The sequence below is a fragment of the Melanostigma gelatinosum genome (genome assembly GCF_949748355.1).
Source record: "Melanostigma gelatinosum genome assembly, chromosome: 8".
Taxonomy (NCBI): Eukaryota; Metazoa; Chordata; class Actinopteri; order Perciformes; family Zoarcidae; genus Melanostigma; species Melanostigma gelatinosum.
Window position 1 is genome coordinate 22,938,984 of NC_136641.1, and position 22,860 is coordinate 22,961,843.

At 43.1% G+C, this 22,860-nt stretch overlaps 1 protein-coding gene across 2 annotated transcripts in view; it reads left to right on the top strand.

Annotated features, from left to right (window-relative positions):
• LOC306781370 (acid-sensing ion channel 1-like) overlaps nt 1-22,860 on the top strand; it is a gene marked incomplete at both ends in the record, with an annotated part of 32,743 nt that overhangs the window by 1,661 nt on the left and 8,222 nt on the right. For both annotated transcript variants that reach the window (XM_079274198.1, XM_079274199.1), the window contains one exon: nt 2,749-2,944. In XM_079274198.1, the coding sequence (XP_079130324.1) occupies nt 2,749-2,944 (196 nt within the window). The remainder of the gene's footprint in view (nt 1-2,748; nt 2,945-22,860) is intronic.

Here is a 22,860-nt window from a genome sequence, read left to right on the forward strand (position 1 = left end):
TTTAAATCCTCGTGTTTCTGTGATTTTAACAGAGCCGAAGACAACTCCACTCCTTCACAGTAAATCCACTTTGTTTCTGTGCAGTCAAAAAAAGGTAACTTCTCTGGACAGTTCACGTGGATGAAGATGGTTGCACAGGTCTGTCCAAGGAGCAGAGAAAGAGGAAAGATCTCATAGAGAGCGTGGCTTTGAAAGTTGTTTGAAACATGTTGCTCTATGTGGTGTTGAAATATTGTGCCAAATGTCAACAAGAGCAGCCAAAATGAAACAAAACAGCAGGATGGTGTTATTTGCCACGTTTGACCACATGACCAGTGACCAGTGCCTGTCATCTGAGTGATCAAGAACTCAAAAAAAAGGGGAATTTGAACCTCTGACAGGCTGTCAGTTAAAGAGAGCAAGGTGAGGGCTCAGCGTACAGCGCTGAAGGCCTCTGATGGCTTCACTTTCATGTGGATATGCAGCCAACTTCTATCCTAAATCTTTAATGAAGATCCCAGAATGAACACTAAAATTAGCTCTTTTTTTCTGTGACGCTGGTGTCACTGATGATCAACACTTGCCATCTGGACTTTTTTTTTATTCATTTTTTTTTAACGAATACATTTCATAATATCGCATTTCCAGGCAGCAGTTCACATGAAAGACTTTGCAGAGTTTGAGACCGAAGCATAACTGTGGCTGAGTTTCCTTCTCCATGTACTCATCTCAACTCTTACTCTCTGCAGTAGGTTTAGTGCTCATTATCCTGCCTCCCTTGGCAAGGCATAGAGGTGATGCAACGCCACACTTAGCTGTTATACCCCCGGCCAGAAATGAAAGCGCTTGTGGCATGAAATCCATTTAAGACTGTTCTCCGCCCACTTCCCATGTTTGGAGTCATTGGTCTGGGAAATGTCTTGTGGCATGATATTTAAGATGCACGCATCCTGAAGTGCGAGCCTTCGCCGATCCCAGCGGCTCGTTCTCATGGGATTTTAACTCATAAGTGCCTTCTTGGTGGGTTTTTCCACAACACTGCTCCAACAGTGCTCTCCTGAATTGAGTTCTCTTTCAATCAAACAAAAAACCCTCCACTGCTCTGCCATAATGAGGCCTAATTCAATCTTAATGTCACGAAATAATCCCTGAACAAATTTTTAAACTTGAATGAGGTTATTTATTGTTGATTTGATGTTTGAAAGGTTCCAGGTACCTACATCATACATTACAAGCTCTTCCTTAAATAAGAGAGCATCTCGTTTGTATTAATGTCATCCGTAAAAACATATTAGGTGCAGTAATAGTCAGCCACACAAAAGATCAATGAAAGACCATATCCACGCAAGAGTGGCAACATTCGTATATGAGAAAATTTCATTTGCGGCAGTGTTCTGGAAAAAAAAAAAAACTCCACTCAATTTGCTCTTTGGTGAGTCCATTAAGATGGTGACATTTTTAATAATAGCTCAATGGGGGGGATCACAGCGAGGGTATGGAGGCTGGGTGCATTTACAGCGAGTCTGCTCTTTTTTTGATACGAGGCAGCGTGGTCAGATTTCCGTGAGCTCCATTAAATGAAAGGAAATTTCTTCGTGCCACTGAAAATGCTGTGTTTGATGTGGGCTGTCTGGCTCCCCACTCAGTTACTCGCAGGCCTTTTATTCCTAATGTAGTTTAAAAAAAAAAGACTCGGGCTGGTAATGCAGACAAAATGAAAAATCACATAAATGAAGACCAAGCTATCAGTAATGTGGTGATATCTGGGGATTAGCTGTTACCACGCAAGAAAACCTTTGAGAACTCAACGTACTATTAGCAATAAATATATGATGAAACATGAGAACGTTCATTCTTTATTTCATTGGACGAGCTAATACGTTCAGAACATTGTATCACTGTAAGACCAGGAAATACAACCCTAACACCTCAATATTACAATGTCACATGGATATTGAATATGGAGGCTAATTGGAATACCATTAGTTATTATTAGGTCATGAACCAAAGTATTTGACCCGAGCTACAAATCTCTAATGATAAACAAAAAAACAACTGGCACCAAAACCATCTAATGCTGCATGTTCTTTACTCTCTTTATGTAGGATTGGAAATGTATCTTTCTTGCATTGAAAGAAGTGACAAAAATAATGAACAGATACTTATGAAGACAAAAGTAGCATGATTGTCTTCTTCTTGTCATACCTTTTAACATTTTAGTCAGACTTGCTTTTAAGTTTCAGAATTTATCATATGACTGTTTAAGTAAATGTTCTCATGGCTAAAACACTCCAATTAACACAAACACATTTTTCTCCAAGTTTGAATCCAGTTAAGTGAGAATGGAGTTGAAGTGTGGCCTGAAGTTCCTGCATCGACAGTGAATGGACGACTGTCTTTATGGGCCCGCACAGCTCTTGTCTGTACTTTATTATCTACTGTACGATAAAGCGTTACACTCTGGCAGCGCCATCGGTTCAGAGCCAGTAAATGCCCCAGAAAACCAGCGATATAGTGTTCCTCGGTTGTCTGTCTCTTGTGATTCATTGTGGACTCTATTATTTTTAGCTTTGGTTCAGAGGGGGAACGGTTGAGATGAAGACTCATAAACCTTCCCGAAGTGCGCAAATATATGAAGTCTACTTTATCGTCAGTGATCATTCACTGTAAAGTCCTGTTCCGCCAACCATACCTACCTTCATAAAATCTGCACTTAAAATGTATGAAATACTTCTTTGACTTTTCTTTCTGTCTGTCGGTTTATTCCAGGTATGAGATCAGGGACATACATCTTGTGGAGGAGAGTGTCCTGGAGAGCCTAAAGGTTAAAGCCGATTTTCATAATTTCAAGCCGCGACCCTTCAACATGCGGGAATTCTACGACCGAACCGGCCACGACATCAACGACATGCTGCTGGCCTGCCACTTCCACGGCACTGAGTGCAGAGCGGAGGACTTCAAAGTGGTAAGTTGTCTCCCAAGACAATTTGATCCAATCTTGATTGAAGGATGAGTTTAGTATTTGCCAACAAATCCTGTTAAAGACCAAAACCAACAATTAATTCATCCTGCTACAGTAACAAGTGTTGTCTGTGTAGCCAAAGCCTGATATCGCACGTTCCTCTTATCCCGGTTATTCATTAAAAACCAACATTTGAATTTTTAAAACCTTCTGTGAAAGGAAAACTACAATCCAGTCACTATAAGCCAGTCACACATTGTCAGTTGAAACCAAAAAATAAATTATTATTTTCATAATTACAGCTTTTTACAGACCAGAATAAGTCAAAATAGACACCAATTGTTGAAAATAGTCAACAACAAATGCCCCATTTAATCCTGTTGAAGTAACGTTTGCTAAAAATTACAATGTGCCTGTGTTTTAGGAAATGATTGCTTTAAAAAGAAGAAAGATTTTTGTCCTCTCACAAGGATTTGGGGATTAAGAGTCACAGACAGGAAAGTCGTCAAGTATTGTGAAGCAGATTAACACGTTGTTCAACACATTGTTGGTTTTGGTCTATTCATTATAACTTTTGTACAATAAGAGAAATATAGAATATCACAAGGCTTCTCTTCCGTTAACATTTCTTTTATTTTTTTATTTTTGAAATAACACAGTTCATTCATAGTAGCGTGCAGACAACACTCACTGTATAAATCATAGGTCTATTTAAAGAATGATGAAATCCCGACAGCAAAGAGAGAGCAGACCTCTGAGCCAACAGAAGGAAAACACATTTTTCTCGGTTAATTTTCAGGAAACCGGTGAAACCTGCTGTGATTTTGTCTGTGGATGCTCTTGGTTTCAATCAGAACCTCCTCTGGTGTAAATCCCTCACAGTACATGTCGTTGGGTGAACACGTTCGTCTTTTATTCCCAGAGCATGTGTCAAACAAAGTCTGGAATACACCTCTATGACTGAATCTTCTTTTTCTTGTTTTACGATGACATCATCAGGGTGTGTTTATCAGTCTGCCTGTAAAGTACGTTTTCAATCTGTGCCGACAAGTCCTTGTTAAAATTCATGATCAAACATTCTTTTGGGCTTTTTATTTATTCATTTGAATCCCCACAGCTCTGAGTAAATGTTTACAGCTACCTTTTCATCTTTTACTCACAAAGCAAAGGTGTTATTGTGCAACAATGTCCTTTTGCAATGAGACCCTTGTTGAGAGGAGGTGTGGAGAGTGATGCAGTGAAGCTGGTCAAAGACATTTTTTTATACAGTCCACATATGTCCGCGTGACGGATGCTCGTGTAAGTTTACTCTGCAGCAAAAAGTAGAGGCTGTAATGTCTCCGCCATAAAAAGCTGGATGTTGCTGCTGTCGCACCCAGACACCGCTGCCAACGGTCACTGGCATCAGACATGGTTTTTAATTTGGAGCCGAGCATTGATCATTCCACACAGCCGCCTCACTGAATAGATTGGATTGAGTTTAATGGTATTTTATCTTTCGCCAAGAAGATTCATGCTTATCTTCGCTGGACATCTCTGGTTGTAGATCCTCTTATATATATATATATATATATATATATATATATATATATATATATATATATATATATATTACATCGCCAAATGGTAAATACACACAATACACACAATTATACACAATGACACCAAAGAGGAGCTCAATACGCTGCCTCTTACCGTAGCAGCTGCACTGAAGTAGCTTTGAGGTGATATTTTCTGCTTATGGGCAATTTTGTAAATGTTCTCACGAACGCAGTGAAAGAAAAACGATTGGAAGCATTTATGCAGTTTGAAGTCGTGATATTAGTCTGGATCAACCCAGTTATTCGATGACTCAAGTAGCAACTCTGATGTATTCTGATTTCTTCACAACAGCTTCTCTTTGAATTTAGAATTCACTTCTGTACTTTTGTAGTCTTTCTTAGAGCTCTGCATTGTCAGGCACCTGCCTCCACTAAAGGAGACTAAAGGTGGCTCATAAACTGCAAATCGTTTTTTAAAATGCAGCTCAAGACCATAACGGTTTTGTATTTGCATAATTCATTATTTATGTTGTGTCTCAACTTCATGTCAAGTTCTTTCTATTTATCAAAATCACAATTTTACCTCTAAAGGGTTTTACAATCTGTACACTCTATATTCGATTCAATGTCTTTTGCTTTTGTGTTTTATTCTGAAGAAAAGCTGCTCAGTCGAGTTCCAGCCTCGTGTTGACTTATGTAAGAATGATTCAAACATCAGTGTGACTTTTAATGAGTCACAGTTCTAACTCAATAAGCCCAGCAGAGCTGAGGTGTTCAGTGCATGTACGATACGAGCGAATCTTCAAAGTGAGTGTTCTGAATCGTTGTTTGTCACTGAACGAATCCGTAGCATTTAGCAGTGAGGCTCCTCAGCTGTGATTCAGGTGATTACTTCCTCATTTGAAGCTTATCAAACGACTGGGACAGTTCACACATTATCAGACTGACGCTGAGTGCCGCAGACTGCCGCTGAGTGCCGCAGACTGCCGCTGAGTGACGCTGAGTGACGCAGACTGACGCTGAGTGACGCAGACTGACGCTGAGTGCCGCAGACTGACGCTGAGTGACACAGACTGACGCTGAGTGACGCAGACTGACGCTGAGTGACACAGACTGACGCCGAGTGACGCAGAGGTGCCAGTGCCACAAGAAGGATCTCGCTGTCTCTCGGATTCTGTTTAAGAAACGCTGATATTAAAAGCACCTTGTTTTAGCCTGTTTGTTATAAATCCTTTCTCTATTACGTCACTATTGGAAAAATGGTCAGCAGTAATATGAAATATACCCTAGCAGCGGAATAAAACATATAAAACCTCCTCTGCACTGCACTTGAAATCCCAAATACAGTTTCATTTCTGCACCGTGAGGTTGTCATTGAAGTGAATGATTGGAATCAAATCCAGAGTGCTTTAATGTCTGGTTTCCGGTTAAACTGCTGTAAAGCTCACATAGTGATGGTCTTTAGCCGCAACCTGAACACTCCTAAAGCAACCCAGAGGGTGACGATGAGCTCAGATTTCTCTGATAGCTCGGCCCGTGTTGGGGGGGGGACATTCCTTCTTTCCCCTGGCAAGAATATACTTGGGCTCGCATTGCCTCTGGGTTTTGTGGCCTGACGCGACAGATGTGAAGCACAGCCACCACCCACACTGCCCAGCGGCGTGCGGGTCAGCACAGCTGCGCTCCACATCTTGGCTCCAGAACCTGTCGCATCGTCCTGCGCTGAGCCAGCAAAGTTCTGTCACCTCTCGGTCACAGTGTTTATCCTCATTTGTTTTCCCCGTCTTTTGCTCCTTTTTTTTTTTTTTTGTCTGCATTCCTCCTTCATCGCAACCCCTGCACAGTTCATCCCTCACATCTGCCCCTATGGGCATGACAATCCTCATTACGTTTTCATGTCACGCTCTCTCCTCTCACGATCTCCCTTTCCCTCCCTGCCTCTTATGTCTTCTCCTTTGTTCTCCTTGTTCCCATGACATCCCCCTTTTCACTTTCCGACTCAGGAGCGAAGAGTTTTCAAAGACAAAATAAAACAAAAATAAATCTTGAGGAGAGGATAGGTGGAGAAATGAGCGCAGAGGAAGTCCCCCAAATAGACTCTTCAATGTTTTCCCACTGCGATAAACATACAAACACACTTAGAGGATTTAATTAATGTTCGCCCCAAAGTGCTGAACGAGTGGTATTTAGTGCTGACTGCCTCCAAAGACTGATTTGGGGGCCGAGTAACCACACTACCCAGATCAGCAGGTGAATACTCAATGGAGAGTAATCCTGTACACGAAAGTCAACTGTCAGCAGCAAGACGAGCAGGAGAGCCATAGTGCAGCTTTGTCCAGCGTATTTCCAAACAGGTACTTTAATGAACATTCACGTCCCCGCAGATTAATCCCATCAAGTTTAAAGCCGTGTTAAGACCTCCGTTTGTGTGTCAGATCCCCATAAGCTTCTGCAGCTATTTGCATGGTGGCAATACAGGAAAACGCATTCACACCACTCATCACACCGACATGACTCATCGCAATGCACGTCTACTGTAAATAGAACAATAACAATTGACACAATTTAAACAACACAAAGGAAATAGACGAGCTCAGACTCGTTTCCATCCAAATGTAACTCAAAATTTCAACAAATTTCCAGAAAATGTGAATTAATAAGTGTTTCCATCCACTAACATCATGTGAATATTTAGGAGTTGGATGTGTTGAGATAAACAGCTGGTGGCACCAATTCCCCAGTTGAGTGATATTAAACAGCTGCAGGTTATCTCCATTTCTGTGTCTTAATTGTTTACCTTTTGTTTTTTTTATGCCATTAGATTCCCACCTCTTAAGACTGGACAAACTGAGGGTTTTTAGGGAGTATAGGGAAAGTTTAGTGCATCATCAAGTGCAGGTAAAAGGAGAAGGAAGGAAGGATGGAAGAAGAGAGGAGGCGTGCAGTTTTGCCACAAAAGGCAGAAATCAGCTTTCACAGGGAGACGAATCAAGTGCTATGACTGAGCTTTAAAACATCACCGGTTGTGTTAGCATACGAATTGCCTAATCATTCTTTTCATGGCTTTAACTGTAACTCCCACGTTAATAACCCAAAACAAATGTGTTCATCTCAAACCCCGGAGATATCTTATCCCGTGTTGTTAAAGGGCGAACAGCCACACAGCGTCTCCACGACGCCAGCTGGTTTCTAGACGGATCAGTAATGCTGCTCAAGCACGCTCTATTTGCCCCGGCCTGAGAGGGGGAACCGCTTTTCTATGAAGACATTTCGGAGTGGGGAAGTAGGAAGAAGAATAAAAAAAAGCACAGATGGGCTGAAAATAGCCCGGGTTGGCTGCGCTGCTCTTCACATGGTTTATTTATCCTGAGGATTAGTGCAGGTGACTTGAAGGCAGGGCTATGTGGGCCGGAGACATGCTCACAAAGGGCTAGCTGTGACTCGGACTGCTGGATGGAGTTAAGGAGGAGAGGAGCAATGATGCTGCAGTTCAGACCACCAAGCTGCTCTGTACTCGCCTGACCCCAAATCAGGCTAATTGTGTGTTTCCAGAGGCTGGCTGAGAGACACAAAGGCCTCTGATAGATGTGACCGAGAGGCTGGGAAGTCAGTGGTGGAAGTAAGTACATTCATAAATATATCTCCATTGCATTTATCTGACAGCTCTAGTACAGTATATAAGTATATGATTTTTGATATACAATGCATTTGTGAAGATCAAACCAGCGGTCTGCAACCTTTTTGGCCTGTGACCCGTTACAAAAGAAGGCGTCTAGTTTGGGTTCCTTGTCATGTTTCAAACGTCTGTGAGGTGTTTCCTTTCCTTGTCTGGGTGCAGGCCTTTGAATCTGGCCACTCTACCGAGTTCAAGTTGACTGATTCTTCTGGCGTTGTGACACAAAGGAGCTGTTTCTCGTTTGAAAAAGCAATTGAGTCAACGAGCGCTGGGGGAACTAATGATCAGCCAATCAGTGCCAGTGGCGGGACTAACGCCGTGTCGAGCTGGGACGCTCAATATCTCCCGACGCCATCGTTTGTTAAACCCAGTGGCGAGGCATCAGTGTTGACTTAAAATGGTTACAATCTAAGACAAGACAGCATTGAACGTTTCCATGGATTCCATGTCAGATTGAATCACATTCACAAGACCACTGTGAAAACATGACACACTGGATTTTAATATTTCTCTCCGTATGAATGTGATATTGCTTTAATGAAGCGCAGTAGCACAGACGTGCAGAATATATGAGGTATTGTTAAACAGAGTGGAAGAAATGAAGTAATGTTAGAAAGATTTAAGAGGGACATAAGGAACATTTTGGTTGTCCAGTTAGATGCACAGGAATACACAAAAACACACACAAACAAACTCCCAATAATCCTGTGTTGTCGGGGAACATGTACCGTAAACGCTGCTGAATGACAGCAGACAGCACTAACCCTGTAAACAATGAAATAATCCTGCCACAGTACAAACAGCTCTGACAGAGACACAAACACCCAGAGAAGAAGACAGAGGGGCAGCTGCAGAATAAACCTGCTTTTATGTCTTCATGTTTTTCTTTCTGCGTAAACTGCACAAAAACTGCGCGCAGACAGACGGGGGCTCAGCGTGTGACGGGGTCGGAGAAATGGCCGCAGGGCAGGACGAAGTGAGAAAAGACAGATGGGAGGCGTTGTAGTGGCAGGTGAGGATGTGGGCTGTACGGTCACTGTAGGTGTGAAACACGTTGCAGAAACGAACGGAACGAGGCAAGGACGAACGGATGAAAGACAGGAGAGAGAAGAAACAACTGAGCAGGTGGCATGTTTTTCAGGACAGGAAAAACGAGGCTTATAATCAGGAGTTTTGAATGGATCGAGAAAGCTGCGGGAGATGGGAACAAGGAAGGCTCTGTCTGCATGTGTTACACTGACACCGCTTTAATGAGTCATTTATTTGTATGTGCAGGGAAAATCCTGCCCCAATTTACTCTGCTCATATTAACGATATTTGTATTGTCGTCTGAGGGAAAGTCGGAGATATTAGTCTCTGCCAGGAGGATCAGACAACGGAGCACATAATGCAACACACACACACACACACACAGAAACACAAACCAACACGTAGATAAAGCGCTGTTGCAGGAGGCAGTGGCATTCACAACAACCGCAGCAGCAGCAGCCTCCTGGGAGAACAGCCAGGAGACTGATTAGTAGTTCCTGGATGTGCTTTTGCACTTTTATATCAACCTCAGACTGGCATTTCCACCACAATTACTGAGCTCATCAGTTAACCAGCGCTGGCCTGCAGCCTGAGGTTGTGCAACACTTTTATCTGTTGTTTTTACTTCACAATGTTTCTGTAGTAAATAACGGCACGTCGGCTGGAGCCACAGTTCACGGGGGCCCATGTGTGGATTTTTGCGTGTGGTGTATTGTTGATTGGTTGAGACCTCGCTTCCTCTGGATGCTGCACTCTCTTGAGAGATTATCATTGTGACATTTTGCGATCATCGCACAGAATACAATGCAGACCGAGAGGAGAGTTGGGAGACGGATAGAAAGACATTTGCAGGCTGACAGGGAGGAGGAAAGGGGAAAGGACAAAATGGCCGGACTGTTCAATGACTGTCAATAATGTCTGAAGTTCACGTATTGGCTCATCAACGTCGTGTTTGGTCGCAGCGGGCAAATGTTTTCAGCAAAAAAAGCTCTCAGGACTGATGGGCGAACTCCCAAAGAATGGACTGCGGCTGTTGAATCACTTGCAACCGCCATCTTCTCCATCTCAAGGTCCAGTTCACAAAAGATATTGCGCCAACGATATCACAGTTCAAGCACGCCCTTCGGGTTTTGCAGCATCGTGCAGCAATGGCAGAGAGAATATGAAATGTGAATTTATCAGACTGTGAGCTGTAGCCCATGACTGAAGAGGCGCAGAGGCATTCCTCAAGACTTCAGGAAAGGAATTTAAACGTGACGGAGAGATACCGTGTCCGTTAGGGCTCTTGGTGTTTTCGAATGCACACTTTCACACTTCAGAAGATGAAGCGGAGGACAAAATAAAAAATATCATTCCACACTTGTTACCACCAACTCTCTGAAGACGGTAATAATTCCACTGTATCTGCGTGCGGCTGATTTTTGTGAATTGGACTGTTTTTACAATGAGGCTCATTTGCATAGAAAGGGGACAATTTTGCCCCAAATGTGTGCTATTACCTGATTCAAATACATGCAAATAGCACAGCAGCATCGACACACTATTTGCATGGCAGTGCAGTTGAGGGTGCCTTTCAGTACACTACCCGTCCAGCACCAAACAGCAGCCACACACTGTCGGCCACTATAGCTGGTGCACATAGTGAAGCAGCTAAAGAGCCAGATGTTGCCCCAGGAGTTGGTGGAGAGCAAAATCAGTGCTAAAAAGAGAGTGAATATTGGACGTGCATTAATCAAGTGGACAAAAACAAGCCTGCAATTGAATGCTAATGTCGCTTCGTGTCTGCTGGATGTGTTAGTGGGCAACTAACAAGTTTGCTGTATCAGCGGTTTGAGGTGATAAAATGTCAGTGTCTTGTTTACAGCGTGTAAATCCATCAACTCGGGCGTCAATAAAAGAAAAAAGAAAACTCATCTGGGGATTGAACGGCTCCCCTGAAAGTCCTGTAATTCTGCTCGCTGCAAGAAGAAGATCTCTTTTGCTCATCTGCTGATTACTGATTATTACAAGTACTTGTTTGTGTCTTTCAACTTCACATGCAATGGAAAGCTTAACACCACATTAAGTCCACTTGGCCTTTATCTGTTCCTGCATTTCAACACGCTAAGAGTCCAAGTTATTCTGTGACTTTGTACACCACACGTGTCGGACGAGCGGGATGAAATGGCTGCGGGTTGACACTAAAGACAAATATGTGAGATGTAAAACGATCGCTTCTCTCATCGAGCAAAGAGTGGAGAAATGATTTGTCCTTCATCATCAAACGCATCATTTGGATGAGTGGACATTTTTCTCCGTTTGCCTCCCACACACTCACGTCAAATATGATGCAACTGTTTGTATAATGAAATGAAATTAAACACATCGCTCATGTCACTGTGCATTGACATTAGGTAAAACAAGCATTTCCTCTTCGTGAGTGATGTTCGGATAACCACCCAGAATAGAGGACATCAGTCACGGCACTGACGGGTGTATCTTGAAAAGCGAATTGGCTGTGCGTTCGTTGTTTACTCTCTGCTGGTCATTGTTTCTCTGCTGCTCTGATAAGCAGAGCTGAAGTTGAAGCCGAGGTAGAGTTGTCTGGCGTGCTGTCTGGCCTCTTTCTCTTTCTTCTTCTTCTTCTTCTTCCTCTCTCTCTCTCTCTCTCTCGCTCTCTGGGTGTCAGAGACACACCTGCAGAAAGTTATTATGCTGCTCCAGTCGTCAGTCCTCGCTGGGTGCAGACGCTGCTGTCTGCACCGCACGACCCCGCCGCTTCACTCTCCGTCCGCACCAACACTTCGGTGCTCAGTTAAGGGATCAGGCGAGATGTTTTCAGTCAGAACTGCAGAAAACAAGGCTGGTGGAACGGCGTGTCACACTTCTTAGATTTTGGATTGAATTTAGGCTCTGACCTCTGACATGAAATAAGAGCTGCTGCCTTTTAAATCCTGTGAGCAGCCTTCAAAGTAAGTGTTTGTCAGCAAATCTCAAGATGACCTGAAGGTTATAGAGAGCTTTTGTAACTCCGTACCATCTCATTTGGTATTTTCTTTCAGACTTTATGAAAAAAATGAAGCTTGTTCTTCCTTACTTTAAGACTTATCGGTATCCACTACAGCAGCTGCTACTTCAGCAGTCTCAAGGTGACCATTTGTGGCATTTTATTTTGACAGACTGTGAACACACTTTACAGATTGAACTTTTAGCAGACAGTGGCTTATTTACACATCAGGCACCAGCATTTATTTGGAGATGGTGTTTCTGTCCACCTGATGAATAATGGTCCAATATTTGCTCTTCTTTTTATTTCTCCTTTGCTCTACACACAAACTGCTGCTCTAAATATCCGGCTCTTTAGCTACTAAACGGTGTACAGTCGGTTTGCAGAGCATTGAAAACAGCTGTCTGCTGCCAAAAATGACACCATGAGAATGAACCAAAACAGTGAAGTTAAAGACCGGGAACACCTGAACCTTTATTCATATGAAAATATGTATTATTTGGCTTTATATGAAGCATAAGAAATAGCTTAACAATATAACTGTTGAGCCAAAATTATCATCATTTAACTTTAGCTGTAGCATGCTTAAGTATGCTTGACAGAAATGATGTGTGTGTGTGTGGGGGGGGGGGGGGGAGGTTGTAACTTAAGACAATAACCTACTTATGGAAGGCCACTGAGCAATCAGAGCTTTAATTAATTTTGGCCTTATGGTCCCTCTCATTATAACTCTATTGTTGCTTTTTAACGAGGCAGTGATTGGGTGCCTGCATGTGTACGTGTGCGTCTTTTAAAGAGTTATCAGAGCCCTGTGTTTTCACCCCTGACACCTTATTAAGGACGCTGTTGTTTTAATTATACACTGATATCAGCGAGTGGAGATCATTTTGAGTGGCGTTCATTATGTGACAATAAGTTCCACATTGTGAAGGCGGGAGGCACAGACAGGAGAAGGGAGAAAGGATAGCATGATAAAAAGCAAAAAACGAGAAGGAGAGAGAGGTGACGGGGGGGGAAAAAAAGGCCCCTGCTGTAAAATGCAATTCCTACCTTTTAGATTACATTCATATGATAAAAAGGTTCCTCTCAGATTTGTAGAAGAACACACAAATGACTTTGGGCTGACTAGAGACGTCCACAACGTTACATTTAACACTTTGTTTTCCACTTCATTCATCTCTCACTGTCACTGTCCTTTGTAAGTAACCAGCATCCTTCCTTTTCTGCTGCTTTTACTCTTTCGCCACACAGTTACAAAGCAAGAATACAACAACATCTCCTGAATAAGACTGGTTGGACATGTGGTTCCACAGGTCAGCGCTGAATCCGATCGAGCTGTGTTTGAAGCGAATGAAGCGAGCCAATTAGCGACCGGAGCCGTTTGTGTCTCCACACTTTCCACACAGAAAATGAACAGGAAGTGAATTGTCGGTCTGACTGCACTGTCATAGAGTTGGTTGCAGAGGTGTTCCTCGTTCTGTATCATTTTTTAAAATGTTTTCATAATATCGTCATTGTTGCACACGACGCCATAGTTGCCGAATTCATCCAAAGTTAACCCATGAGTCTGAGTGTGGATTTATTTAAGTTGCAGACGGTTTTCCTCAGTTTTCTCACCAAAGCAACCTTTAGCTTCCACCCAGGGGCACACAGAGGGGAAGGTAACATACTTTTTTTTACGTCAGTGATTATATGTTTCTTACCAAAATGCACCTTAGCGGTCGTAACCTTTCATTTTTAGGTACACAAGACTACATATTTTCGACTGAGGGGACTTCCAGAGTGCCCAAAATATCCCACTTAGCAACTCTATTGGTGCATGGAGTCCATGACCTCATGTCACAGCCGAAATAAGTGAAAACACCTGTGTAGGTGTGCAGGGCCTTTAAATGGAGTATAAAGAAGAGGATTCATCAGAAGGTTAACAGTACCTGAACAATCCTGTATATCCCTTTTTTAAATTCATTGTCACAGAAGGGACCTATATCCCAGCATGCATTGGGAATACCCGCTGGACCTTCTTGCTGTGAACCAGTATGCTGTGCAGAACATTAGTTTATTGCAAAATGTATGTAGCTTCAAAGAAACCCCTCACAGTATTCCTCAGAAAGAAGACAAAGAGGAGCAGGCCTTTTCATCTTGGTTTCAGGAAAGTTTCCGGTTTGCTGTGAACAACCAGTCAGCTCACGACCAGCTCGACTGCAGGGTTTGGATGTAAACTCACCGTGGATACTGAGCGCTGCTGCTCTCGACCGCTCATAGAATGTCAATGTGGGAGCTGTGAAGGCTATACGTATGAAGGAGCCAGTTGTGCCATGCTGAGAGGAGTTTTTATGTAGTTTATTTGGGCTTAAAATAATCACTGATGGACATATGATTCCATGTTTGTGTCCTTTCTGCCTCCTTTCCCCTCAAGGGAGCTCATCCAATCCTGTGCCAGTTTTCATGCTGCTGGCTTCAACAGTCTCTCTATTGGATCCTGATGTTTTTAATAAGAGTTGAATTCAAACTTCACCTCTTTGTCAGACTAAGCTTTACAAGCAGTTGCAAATTGTCAATATGCAGATGCTGCAGTTTGGGTGCTGTGTGTTCCGGCTTCCTCTCTGATTTGTGCAGCAGCGAGGCGCTCATCAAGCCATCATTTGATTGCATCGTGTATTTCGATAACAAGGACGCCAACGCCTGGAATTGATGCCTCTCATTAGCTGCGCCTCAGGCCCGGGCTGCTCTTCCAGACAGAAGGAAGATGACTGCGGTACTTCTTTTACTTCCCGTCCCTGTAGGATACCTTCAACACATCTTTACTCGCAGAAAATGAACAGATGAACAGGCAGGTGCGCTCTCACCACAATCTGACACCTGTTGTAGGGTTACAGTGAATCTCTCTGTGGAAACAAGCCTCCCAATATCCCCATTTTTAAGTCACCATGGCAACCTCAGCCCGTGAAGAGGCTGCACAGACCTCACCCTCAACTTTCACCAACGCTGCTCACTTGCTGTAAGCTCAGTGGGATTTCTAAAATGAACCCGTTCCCAGAAAAAAAGAAATCAGCGGAAAAGCTTCTTTTTTCTTTTTTTTCATCCACTAACTGATAAGAGAAAAAAAAACAGAAATCCATAAAACCATTCACCAGAAATAATTGATAAGAGACAATCGTTTACAGAAGCAAATCAATTTCATATCCATTTGTCACAGATTGTAAGGCCTCTGTTTATAATTGCTACCCTCTATCATTTCCTGGTTGTGTGAAATATTGTTTGAAATGATTTTTTTGTTATTTTCAGCAGCTTCCAATTATTTTTGAACGTTTCGCAAATGGCCTCAGATAGTTCTGCCATTTCAATTTGCACTCACTCGTTCACATCCGCAGTGTTGTTCTTTCTTTTTTAGTTTGTCTTGTTCGTGCGACTTAAATATCGGGATTTGTTTTCAGCTTTAAAAGGAAACAGTATCACGACAATATGGGTAGTATGAACAACAATCAACATCCCTCCACGTTGCCAGCACCCAGAGCCCCACAGCTCCGGGCACCGGCAACACGGAAACCAAACATAGTTCATTTGCACACATACCACCCACATTGCAACGATACAAAGCTGTTTCCCTTTAAGCCACAGAACAATTTGGACTTTCTGTGTGACTCATATGAGTGCAGTGTGATTGTAAGACCGATTGCACGGCTTCATGCTCCACTGGGCAAATTTTATTGGATTGAACAGGGCCCCGCCTCCTTTGCTGTATCCAGTTCTCTTCCTACATCCATTCAGCCTGCCAGCTGCTGTCAATCAAACACAGACACGCCAGGTTTTTCCCAAAAAATCATTTTGTTCTTCCTTTATATAATAGTTTTTTTATGATATAAAGGAATGTATTATATATTATCAACAAATAAAAACATGTTGACATAATTTAGGCTGCAGAAAGGGATGGATGAATGTGATTTTAGTTGGACTGAAAGTGTTGTGTGGTACATGTTTGCTGTTTCTGGCACTGCCTGCTGTCCTTTTGTCTCTGACAGGACACAGCAGGAATCCTATTTCACCTGAGTGTTTATTCCCCCCTACACACACACACACACACACACACACATAGACACACACACACACACACACACACACACACACACACACACACACACATCCATCTAACCAAACAAAGAAACAAACACAGTGTGAGGCAATAAATAAACGATTGGTTTTTTGAAACACTATGCACAACACAAAAAAATGAATGGCTGAACTATGGCTCATTCCTCTTGAAAGTAAAACATATTTTCTTTCAGTCTCTCCAAATAGAACTAGCAATAAATCACAGGCGGACATGTCGGCTACTCATTAATCTTCAGGACGAAGAAACTACTTTTAATACTTATCTTCTAATATACTTTTACCGCCGTCTGAGCTCTGCTTTTGTGTGGAGCACGACGAGGTCTTTAACATAACTCTGCTCATTGATAGAGGACTCATAAGAGACGGGGCATAAAGCTATATGCTGTTTAATGATTGCTGCCTGCAACTGCAGTGATGTTTTAAAAATGATATCGTCAAACTTGCGATAACATTTTTTTTTTATTTGTTCGCTTGGGGCAGCGTAAATTTGTGAACGCAACATTAAATTATCACTTCTAAGTTGATGGAGAACTTGTTAGCAAACTGCTGCTGACACATCCAGCAGTTACAGAGCAACATAGTCTTTCTGGCCACCGGATAAATGTAAGACATGGAATCTCTTTTAGTTTTGGCTTCACAAACTCCTGAGGGAAATGTCTGAATATTAAGCCTCCGCTGTGTTCGCCAGCTAGCTGCTAACTTTGCCTGGCTGCTGTTTGGTGTTGAACAGGTGGTCAACACATCATTGTTCCCACTGTCATTTAATACATTATGATAAAAACATTGATTTTAGCTGCTTCAACGCATTTTTTTCATGAATTTAATTATACTCTGAAGTTGTTAAATTAGTTTGACCAACACGTTGTGGCTATGTCAACTCTTGCATATTATACCGGATTCATGTGTTTTGTTCGACACGTTGACCTTTGTCTGTTATCTTGCCTCCCGGCTTGAATATTTCCTTGTTGTCCCTTTGAGATTGGGCAGGCAGTCACGGCGTGAATGCTGCACGTTTGGGTGTCTGAGTTGCTTCCACGAACCATCTGCGAAATGAATTAATCTCTCGGCATTCAGCAACAGCATGTGACAGGCTGGCAAATCTAAAGCCTCAGCGGATTTCTCTCAGCAGAGTGTGAAATTTGTCACAAAAAGGAGGTTCACTCCAGAGAAAGAGCCGCAGGGCCTTTTTTTCCCCCTCCTGACAGTTTTCCCGCCTTCTAAACTGCACCAAAAAGTGACGGCAGTCCCGCAAGGACTGCATTCATTAATTCAAGGTTCGTGCCACCTTTGCGGAGTGGTATTTTGGGAATAGCAAGATGAAAGTGAGGAAAGAGGGGTTTGTTAGCTGCAAAGAAACAGAGAGCTGCTCCGCTCCAGCCGCACCACTGTCTGTGTTTTGATGTTTCCTCACTAATGAGGGTGATGGCTCCCTCTGCGCTGTTGCAGTCCCCGATGATCAAATTGGCTGCTAATCAAAAGCTCGGGGCTGCAGTGATTCTTCCTGTCCGGTTTCTAACATGGGGCAACTCTACTGTACGAGCTGGTCCCAGCTCATCCCCCTGAGGAGCTCAACTACGTTATTCACGCAGATGTTGAATCATGGAGCTATTCCTGAAATAAATCTATGAGTACTCTATTGTGCAACTGAGCCGTGTGTGTGTGTGTTACGAAGGTTGTCCTGAAGGAATGGAGATGTATGTATGTCACGCATCATCCATCACAGCATCCTCATTGTGCATCCCTGTATGTGTAATGTTGCCCTCTGACATATTACCACACGTCTATACTTACGGTCTTTATTTCGCCTTAGAACATGCAGTGTTTTACTTATTTATGCAGCTTTTTCTTCCAGGAAGCCGTCCGACTGCGGCACACAGCATCCACGGCATTTCTTTTGTCAGGTTCTCCCAGCACACATTAGGAGCCCCTTCCCCGTCACTGCACCTCAGCAACCCTGTGAGGAAAAGGGGTCGGGAACTCTTTCTAAGCGGATTTGCCTTAACTTAGAGAAAAAAGTCATTAAAAGTAACTTTAACATGATACACAGTTTAATTAAGCGAGTGAAGACGGTATCGATTTCAGTCGGTGTAAATTATGAGAAAAGTCCGGATGAATGTGCAAAGTGAAACATGCAATTTGTGGAGCCTTCTGGGGCCATTAGGGAGTTCAAGGTGTCAGGTGAAATGACAGCCTCTTGGCTTTCCTAAATGAATTTTCCTCCATCCTGCTGGAAGGTGATTACGGCTCATTATAATACAATGCATATTATTAGACATGCACTGAGGAGACATCCGCACAAATTTGAATCTTCAATTAATCAACATATATTGACAGACAGACTGACATTTACCATACTGGAGCAGCCAACAAACATCTACCCATTGTTAGCCAGAAATATTTCATCAACCGCCTATTACAGCTAATAATATGTCATTCACAGATAACCTTTTGTCTTGGGCTCTGCAGCCAGACGGACGCGCAATCATCTCTCTCTGGAGATTAATCCAAACTCACCTGAAACGACCCGTCATTATTAGGCTCATTGTGGTTGTTCATAGAGATCCATCTGGGGCTGTGGCGTAGAGTTCGTGTGCTTAGCCTACAGCAACAGATAAGATAATGATGAAACAAATACATGTTCAAATATACATAATATATTTGGAGGCTACTCAGTGGAGAGAGCGGGTTGTCCTTTCACCACAAGGTTCGAACCTCGGCTCCTACTGTCCACCTGTCAAAGTGTCCTTAAGTAAGACACTGAACCCCAAAGTAGCCCACTGCTCCTAAAATCTTTAGGATGGGTTAAATACACATGGGTCACATTTCATACGGTGTGGTGAAAAAGTGTAAGAGCACTGATACTGACTTGTTAGTGCGATGAGGATATTCATTTGCATTCTTCACAAACTGTAATTTATTCATTCTATTGATCATTTAATTTGGAATAATAAGCTCGTTGCAGAATAATAAACCCATGTGCGAGAAAACTGAAGAGAAAAAGTCTGGTTGGCCCATGGGGTCAACATTTTTTGAGTAGCTTTTTACCTCGTTTTAGCCTCGTTTTTATCAGATTTCTTGTCTTAGTTTTCATCAACACTGCTGTTGAGAGCATCCTGACAGGGAACATTACAAAGTGGTTTGGGACCTGAAGGCCCCGCAGTGGGTGGCGCGGTCACTTTACAGGATTGAAGCAAGAAAAAAATAGTTAGGGCAGGGGTGTCAAACTCATTTTCACTCTGGGGCCACATCAGCTTCACGGTCGCCCTCAAAGGGCCGGTTGTAAATGTAACTACTCCTAACATATTTAGTTTAGTTTCCCGGGATATCTGTGACTTCCACAACACCTACTAAGCAGAAATAGAGGTTATTTTTCCCATGGTTAATGGAGGACAGTTGAACGGCTTTCAGGGTGATAAGCCACGCCCCCTCTCCGACGCGTCCAGTGCGAATGAACACAAATAGCCCCCGGCAAGACCGGCGGCGCGAATGGCTCAACTCAACTTTTTTTTTATACTCAAACATCTCCGCGACTTATTGAATGGCGTAACAATCGCGCGACACAAAGAATCGACAATGAAATTCGTTGCCAACTCTTTTAACAATCGATTTTATCGATTCGTTGTTGCAGCCCTACAGACAATTGGAACAGCAGCTTACTTGATGACATCACAATACATACATACAATTCATACATACATACAATTATATATATATATATATATATATATATGTATATAAATAAATATATGTATGTGGATCAGATCCTGCTAGCAACACTTCACATCTCCGAAATCGGCGGAGCAGATTTTTAAATCGGCTGAATCTTGACAAACCGACCACAGATTTGGTGCCTAAACAACTAACTTCTCGCCTCAAAACATCCTAAAATTACTTTCTGTGACTTAACGACAGTAGTATTTCGAAAGTTTCAACTTCCAGTTGTGAGATTTCTCCTCCGCCATTGTTGCCTGTTGCTGGTGCAACATGCATTCTGGGATATTTGGCTGTCCCAAGTACAGACAAGTCACCTCCGATGCATCCCCGGTAAAATGGGCGGAGCCACATCCGGGCATTAAGACCGTGCTTGGCTCGATGTGAACTTTGAATTGGAACAGTACTTGGGCTGAGACTGATGACGTTTCACAAGTCCACGAGTGTACAAGTACAGAGAAGTACGCATGTTGAGAAAGTCACGATCACTTGTTGGAAATCCTCTTTATGGGTTGTTGCATCTCCTGTCCACCTGTTGTGATAGTTTTAATGTCGGCACACAGACAACATGCTATCTCATCACTTCGACTTTCTATCTCATAATTTCGACCATGGGGATATTTTTATTTTCACATCTAACTTTTAATTTTTGTAAAAAAAATAATATATATTTTTTCTTTTTTTTGCTGGCGGAGTCGCGGGCCACATAAAATGACGTGGCGGGCCGGATCCGGCCCGCCACGTATGTTTGACACCCCTGAGTTAGGGACACCAGCCACCCCAACAACAGCCTCTACTCTCTGCTGTTGTCAGGGAAGGACTGTGTCCGACTGTCGGACACCTTTACATCGGCCTTCCTTGGAGACTTTGTGCTCAGCCACAATATCATGTCTGATTTATTAGAATGACTTTGCTCAAATTCATGTTATCATGTCACTCTCTTTTCATCAATGACCTTTTTTTTTGCATTGCACGTACATATTTTTTCTTGCGCAACCCGCACTTGACACGTGAGGATTTAATCCTGGTTACCCCTGCTGTCTGCTACTTTAAGTGCCCTCAGCCGTAGTAAGGCCCGACTGGGCTCGGGGCTGTTTATCCCTCGATGTTTACTCAGCTGTGCGTGACGAGAGGACGGTGCACTCTGGAGTTATAGGGCAGCTACTGTAGCTGCCGCTGGGATGTCCTCTCTGCCGAGCGTGGGTTCCGCATATACGACTGGCACAAGCAGGCAGGCAGGAGATTTGTAGGCGACAGTGAGGATTGAGACATGCAGAGGAGGTTGGCACAAGGGATGGAGAGAGAGGAAGGGGAAGCTGTGATGATGCTGAGATTAATGGTACATGTCACAATTTTCAAGCAGTGCAAGTACTTTTAAACTGCCACCGAGCTATTTTACTTGATATAATTATATCGTACCGAACAACTGCGTCACATAACTGGCTGATAGTGAATGTCTCGCCCTGTAAAGCAGCCATTTACCATCTCACTCTACTTTTGGTCACTTGGGAGAGAATAAGAGAGAGAGGCTGCTAACTGCAAGAGCTCTGAATGAATGAGAACTGACAATTCCAAGACATTTATGTCGCCCATCCAAATTCACGAGACCATTTCCATTATTCACCGAGCAGCTCCTGCACTGCAATTTTCAGCAGTTATTTAAAGTTGCGTTTGAACAGAAATTTCCCTCCCTCTTCATTTCGGAGAAAGGCAGGTGGGAGGAATCACAGGGAACCTTCCCTCAGGGCGTTATTTCCTCTCAGTGTGTGGTGCAAGTCCATCCGCCATAGACCAGGGATTGCATTAAACCAACAATTAGTTGTCCTCAGAGACAGACAGAGGCCCCGCAGGCTCTGCTGCCTCCGCTTGATCCGCCATTATGTTGTTTTGTTGTGAATTTCCCCCGTTTTCCTCGGGAAAGGTTTCGCTTTAATTCTCTGCTGATTTTGATCCCAGTGTGCCTCATCCATCAAAATGATTTTAAGCGTTGGTGTAACTTCATCCCCTCTAACCTCTCTTCTAACTAGTATTTGTGACTTTATTGGCCAGACAACTTATAGTGTTAAAGTGGAAGACACATATATATATCAGTCGCCCTCTTTTTGCAGAATGTGTACTTTTACTTTTGATATTTAAAGGAACTCTTGCTGTTGATACTTCTGCCCTTAAGTATCATTTTTAATGAGTATTTTTAAATGGTTGTACAACTACTTTTCCTCAGGTAAAGGATGTGAATAGTTCTTCCGCCACTGGACAGTATCGTTATGCATCCATACATGCTGAAAGCAACCTCTTCTCTCACCTGCTGCATGTTGAGGTATTATATTGTAACACCTGCCAGATTCAACCCATAGCTCAAATTCACTTTGTCATGCACACATAGGTCAGCACAGTCTACATTTTTAGATAGAGGCAGTTCTCTGAGGCATATATAACTAAAGTGAATACACACTCCCATTTTTCTTCATATGATATGATTCCCGCGCTCCTGAGGTGCCCCTTACCCGGCGTTATGACGCGATCGTCTCTGAAGGTGATAAGTACTGAGAGCCCCGGACGGTGTCTGAGAATAGTGTGAGCGAGGAGGAGGACTGTCTCTACTGGCCTGTGAAATCTTCATCAAATGAAGCGAGGGCGGGTGGGGAAGTGCGGCAGGAGTCCAAAGGGGAAAGAACATCATAGCTCGGGAGACACAAGGGACGGAAGAGTGATGCAGACCAGGGAGGAAGGAAATGTTGGAGGGTTTGAAATATTTCTATTGTGTGGGAGCTGGTGGTTGAAATCCCAAATGTGATAGACAAAAAGATCCCCTCACAACAGCAGAGGAGGTTCTTTATGATGTTTCATCTATAAAGCAGCAGGTAAG